This window comes from Stegastes partitus, unplaced genomic scaffold, assembly GCF_000690725.1.
Source record: "Stegastes partitus isolate 25-593 unplaced genomic scaffold, Stegastes_partitus-1.0.2 Scaffold1918, whole genome shotgun sequence".
NCBI classification, from domain to species: Eukaryota; Metazoa; Chordata; class Actinopteri; family Pomacentridae; genus Stegastes; species Stegastes partitus.
Genome location: NW_007579649.1, coordinates 65,203 through 71,848, shown reverse-complemented (window position 1 = coordinate 71,848; position 6,646 = coordinate 65,203). Strand labels below are relative to the sequence as shown.

At 33.8% G+C, this 6,646-nt stretch overlaps 1 protein-coding gene across 7 annotated transcripts in view; it reads left to right on the top strand.

Annotated features, from left to right (window-relative positions):
- LOC103373180 (class I histocompatibility antigen, F10 alpha chain) overlaps positions 1-6,646 on the top strand; it is a 26,352-nt gene that overhangs the window by 14,720 nt on the left and 4,986 nt on the right. For 2 of the 7 annotated variants that reach the window (XM_008303014.1, XM_008303010.1), the window contains exon 2: positions 1,381-1,641. The exons of the other annotated variants lie outside the window; for them this stretch is intronic. In XM_008303014.1, the coding sequence (XP_008301236.1) occupies positions 1,381-1,641 (261 nt within the window). The remainder of the gene's footprint in view (positions 1-1,380; positions 1,642-6,646) is intronic. 7 annotated transcript variants of the gene reach the window in all.

The following is a 6,646-nucleotide window of genomic DNA, read 5'->3' as shown; positions in this document are numbered from 1 at the left end:
AATAGTTTTTCATGGCGCACAGCAAATATAGATCAGCTCATGGTGGAGGAAATGAAAAAGGAATTTAAGTCCATAAAATATGTGTCAGTATTTTATCACCAATCAAAACTGTATAGACATGACCATGAAAGATATAAAAATAAAAAATATTGTTTCAAAAACTTTCATAAAACTATCTTCAATATTCGTTGATAGTGTAGATGGTTTTATTGAAAACAAAACAAAAAAAAGTCCTGGTCATACTGGGAATAAAACCTAAATTCTAAAAACCAACTGTTTATGAAATGAAGGTACAGCAGTGTGTGGTTTGAATATTTTTTCATTGTTGGTTGTATTAAAAATAAATTAAAAAAAATATATATTTAAAATTTTTTTTAAAATGAGCAAAGACGCCCACTTTCAAAGGGGGAGTGGTGTGATTTATACTTTAATAAATTGAATTAAAAAAAAAACAATTAAAAAATAAATACATGAAGTTTGAATTTGACAAATATTGAAAGTAAAATGAAATCTTAGAGTCTAACAAATACTGCTTTCCCTGAACTTGAGCTTCTTTTAGAACAACATGTGTTGAGGCCTGCTGGAGCCAATATGAAGAGTGGTGAATAAATGCAGCTGCAGTCTTTATCTTGCACTGAATGTTCCCTTTTTTATTTTTTTCTAAATTAATCATCAAAGCAACTGACAAATAATCTATAAAACACATAAATTTTGGATTTTTTATCTCAGAATTTACATGACCAGAATACAGGGATGCGAATAAATCACTTAAAATGCTCTGCTGACTGAACATTAAAATCAGAAGTTGTTGGTAGCGTTGTTTGCTCTTCTACATTAAAATAATAGTTTTACTTTTTTCTAGTTTTTCTCAGACGATAATGACTAAAAACTGCCTTTGTTTGTTTTTTTTACATGTAGGTAGTGTACGTGTCCAAATATCCCGTTTTTTTTTTGTTTGTTATTTTTTTTTGGCAAGCAACGATTAAAGTTGATTCAAGAAAAAAGAATAGATCAAGATAAAGATAAAGCAGATAAAGTGAAACGAGCAGTAAGGCAGGGCAAATGTGTTAAAATTGAAATTATTGTGATTTTAAAATCTCTGACTCACAGCGTAGAAACTGCATGTGCATTATTAATTCAAATTGTAAAATCGATGTATCACTGTGTTTTAATCTAAATACAACTTTGTGTGCCTTTGTTTACACATCAAGTCCTTTATATTTGTTCATGACTACAGATTTTATAATCTCTTGGTCTCATATTTTTCCACAGCCTTACCCAGATTGCTGTACTAATGGAACATATTTGTATGTAGAGTTTTCTGTTTTCCTCAGTGTGACCTGCTATTTAAAAGAGTTATTGTGTGTTCTTGTGCCTCAGTTACACATTCGCTGCAGTACTTCTACACGGCATCATCAGAAGTACCTGGCTTCCCAGAGTTTGTTACTGTCGGCATGGTAGATGGCCAGCCTTTCTCTTACTATGACAGTGTCATTAAAAAAGAGATTCCCAAGCAGGACTGGATAGCCAAGACTGAAGGACCAGAGTACTGGGAGAGTCAGACTCAAGTGTCCATTGGTACTGAGCAGAGCTTCAAAGCTAACATTGAAATTCTAAAGCCGCGCTTCAACCAGACGGGAGGTGAGTAATGAACAGTTGTTTAAAAACATTTACACACACAGTCTTTTTTTGTCTTTCTGTCTCACACACACACACACACACACACACAACCAACAGTGTATTGTGTCTGCTTCTCTTTTTACTTTAATTTTGTACAGAATGTCAGATTTTATGAAAACCTTTTATTGTCTTCCTTTACATATAAAATAGTATAAGTAAGTAAATTATTTTTTAAAAACACAAAACAAACAAACAAACAAACAAACAAACAAAAACAGAATAAACACCCACATATGGAAAAACATTAAATTAGTTTTCAAGATCAAAAAACCAAAAACATATTATTAAATGATATACTGAAAAAAATGAGAGAATAACTTGGCTCAATATTTCTTAAAATGGACGAAGTGATTAACTGGAAGTTTCATCATCAGTGTGTCCAAAATTGCTTTAAGTTAAATACACTTTCTACGATCTTAAGTTAATGTCGCATTTAAAAACAATTCTGTTCATTCTTCACAAAACATGAATATGTTTCATTCACACTGGTTTGGTTCTTTTGTGTGAAATGTTTTCCTCATTTACATATGTGAATATAAAATACACACTGAGGCTGAGATGACAATCTGCTGCTAAACTGCACTGACACTGTATTCTGTCCGTCATGATAAGCAGCAGAGAATAACTTGGTTGAGCTGTCCACAGCGAATCCGTCAACAGCAACTTTGAATGGAATAAAATTTGGTTATCACAACATTTTAACACACAGCAGATACATTAACGTTAGTGTCTGGTTTCTAAACTATGCAGCTGGTTTGTAAATGACACACATGCTGCTTCTGTTGTTCTTCCTATGAGAGTAGAAACAGTGTGTTTGAATAAACTTCACTGACAGGACGACATGGATGATGTATGTCACACATCACAGATTTTAACTCTACTACCAACCTGTCCTTCCCAAAGCAAATATATACAATAGATCAAATCAGCTTTCATTGACTGCTGACACACTGTTAAACACATACAGCTCTGAAATAATGTGTTAATTAATCAGTTCATGAACAGTTTGATTTGACAAGAATTTTGATGACAATATTATCATTTCTGTCTTTTAATGAGACAGAACATTAAACACTCCCTTGCACCAATCTCTGAAATGTAGGAATGTTCTGCTCCTATTTTTGAATAGTTTAAATGAAATACTGTGAAGAGCTGATTGGACAAAACAAGTACTTTAAAGATTTTAATTTAGGTTCTTAGAGCTTGATTGGGATTTTTTTCTATTTTCTGAATTACTACACAGTAAATGATAATTCAGAAAATTGTCACTAAATAGAGACCAGAATATTTAAATATGTAGAAGGACTGCTATGAAGCTAAATGTATGAGTTAACAGAAACACACCAGAGTTAATCAAACATAAAATGTAAGTCAAGTTTACAGATTTACTGAAGTTTCACAAATATGACAAAGACCATCTGCGTGAAACACAAAGAGGTAGTATTTTATTAAAACATTTACTATATTTTATAATAGCAGTCTATGATCACACCTTGTTCTGTCAGTCTGTTGGGTTATGTTTGAGGGGCGGGGTTTCTCTGTGCTGCTCTCCTATTGGTCTGATGAACTGTCAGTCACATCCTGCAGGCAGCTCTGAAGTGTCCACAGACCTCTGACCTGTCAGCATTCAGCCTGCAGCAACCACTAACAGTTGAAACTTCACTGATGTCCACAGTCTGTTTTCATCACTGATGTATGAAACCTTACTGCTGACATTAAATAACCGTCTGGAAAACATGTCAGTGTGTCTCCAGAACTCTAAACTACTGACATTTATTGAGAGCAAACACTCGTCTTTCATGCACATTTAAGCAGCGACATCTGAAAACACTGTTTAACTTGATGTGTTTTCCTGCTGTTCTGGTGAAGACCTCCNCAAAGTTATCTGTCATCAGCAGTGAGGTTTAGTGAATAAATCAGAGACAAACTGACAGTAGAAATAAGTTGAATTCTAACTTTTAAGGAGGCTGCTGGCTGAATGCTAACAGCACAAAGACAAACTGAGACACAAACACAAAACAACAGACAACACAAGCTGTGATCTGAGATGAGAATCACGTTTCTCTGCATTTCACATTGTAGCTCTTTGTCATATTTAAATCACAGTAAATTTGTGTTGCAGTTCATGTTGGGTGTTTTGTGATCCCTCATTTTTAAACATTATTTTATCTACAGACATATTTAACTCTATAAACTACAGACCAGATGACATGAACTGATCTGATCATTTGGTTCATCAATAATAAATATGAAGTAGAACCACAGATATGATTAGATTAACTTGACTTGAGCACACTGTGTCTGTGCCATAATAAACATATATTATACTGAAATGATCAACAAATAAATCAATCAGCTGATCAATAGAGAATCAGTGGACAAACATTTTCACTCAGTTCATCGTTTTAATTCTTTTATCAAACACATTTTTAAACATTTGCTGGATCCTGTTTGTCAGATATGAACATTTTCTGCTTTTCTCTGTTTAACATGAATCTAAATTAAATAATGTTCAGTGTTGGTTGGACAAAAAAAAGAAATGAGAAGATTTCACCTCAGACTCTGGGAGCTTAAAGAGCTTTTTTTTTCACTTTTTTGTCATTTTGCAGTAAAAGCAATAAATTGATTAATTCCAAAATACTCATTACATAATCAGTGATGACACTAATCATTGGCTGCAGCCCTGAATATGTAGTAAAATACAGATTAAATTAGATGAACTCTTGTTTCCTGACTCACAGTGAGTTTATAACTGATATATGTTGAACATTTACAGATTAGTTTAGATTTACTGGACCACAGTGTTTAGATGCATCATAAACACATTTAGTGTTGAAGTGATAAGTCTGTTAATTGATGAGTTGATCAATAGAAATTCACAACAGCTTTGATGAGAAATAATTATCTTTAAAGTCTTTATCAAGTAAAATCACAAACATTTTCTGATTCCTTTTGTCACATCGGAGAATTTTTTGCCTTTTCTTTTTAAAAAAATATTTAACAGTTATTTATTGATGCAACTATAATAAAATAAATAGACAAATTAATAATAAAAATAACAATTAGTTTTAACCAGTAATATGTAGTAGGGTTACAGATTAGATCAGGACACACAGACCGTCTCCCAGTCTCCATACTGGTGCTGCTGGTCTGTGGTTTATTGTGACCAGTTGCAGTAACACTGGTGAACTGGACTCTCTGTTCTGGCTGAGCAGGTGCAGTCTGGTGACTAATGGCTCTGAAAGTGTCCTTCAGTGGAAGCTTGTAGAAAAACCTGAGGACAGTCTGGTGTGTAGTTCCTCACAGGACCAGGATGTTGTGGGACCNAGCCAACAAGCTAACGAAGGAGCCAACAAGCTAGCTAGCGTCGGCTCACGATAAACGTCAGAGAACTGTAGACGTGTGAACTTTAACTTCACATAAAGTTATCTGTCATCAGCAGTGAGGTTTAGTGAATAAATCAGAGACAAACTGACAGTAGAAAGAAGTTGAATTCTAACTTTTAAGGAGGCTGCTGGCTGAATGCTAACAGCACAAAGACAAACTGAGACTCACAAACCAAGAATCACAAACACAAAACAACAGACAACACAAGCTGTGATCTGAGATGAGAATCACGTTTCTCTGCATTTCACATTGTAGCTCTTTGTCATATTATTTAAATCACAGTAAATTTGTGTTGCAGTTCATGTTGGGTGTTTTGTGATCCCTCATTTTTTAAACATTATTTTATCTACAGACATATTTAACTCTATAAACTACAGACCAGATGACATGAACTGATCTGATCAGTTTGTTCATCAATAATAAATATGAAGTAGAACCACAGATATGATTCGATTAACTTGACTTGAGCACACTGTGTCTGTGCCATAATAAACATATATTATACTGAAATGATCAATAAATAAATCAATCAGCTGATCAACAGAGAATCAGTGGACAAACATTTTCACTCAGTTCATCATTTTAATTCTTTTATCAAACAAACTTTCAAACATTTGCTGGATCCTGTTTGTCAGATATGAACATTTTCTGCTTTTCTCTGTTTAACATGAATCTAAATTAAATACTGTTCAGTGTTGGTTGGACAAAAAAATTTATTGGAAAATTTCACCTCAGACTCTGGGAGCTTAAAGAGCTTTTTTTTTCACTTTTTTGTCATTTTGCAGTAAAAGCAATAAATTGATTAATCACAAAATACTCGTTACATAATCAGTAATGACACTAATCATTGGCTGCAGCCCTGAATATGTAGTAAAATACAGATTAAATTAGATGAATTCTTGTTTCCTGATTCACAGTGAGTTTATGACTGATATATGTTGAACATTTACAGATTAGTTTAGATTTACTGGACCACAGTGTTTAGATGCATCATAAACACATTTAGTGTTGAAGTGATAAGTCTGTTAATTGATTAGTTGATCAATAGAAATTCACAACAGCTTTGATGAGAAATAATTATCTTTTAAGTCTTTATCAATTAAAATCACAAACATTTTCAGATTCCTTTTGTCTGGTCGGAGGATTTTCTGCATTTATTTATTTTTTATTTTTTTAAATTTAACAGTTAATTATTGATGCAACTATAATAAAATAAATAGACAAATTAATGATGAAAATAATAATTAGTTTTCACCTGTAATGTGTAGTAGGGTTACAGATTGGAAAAGGACACACAGACTGTCTCCCAGTCTCCATACTGGTGCTGCTGGTCTCTGGTTTATTGTGACCAGTTGCAGTAACACTGGTGAACTGGACTCTGTTCTGGCTGAGCAGGTGCAGTCTGCTGACTAATGGCTCTGAAAGTGTCCTTCAGTGGAAGCTTGTAGAAAAACGTGAGGACAGTCTGGTGTGTAGTTCCTCACAGGACCAGGATGTTGTGGGACCGATGGAGTGTGTGCAGAGTTTCAGAGGATGTGATGTTAAATCCAGGATGAGCTTTAATGTGTGTCTGCTGCTC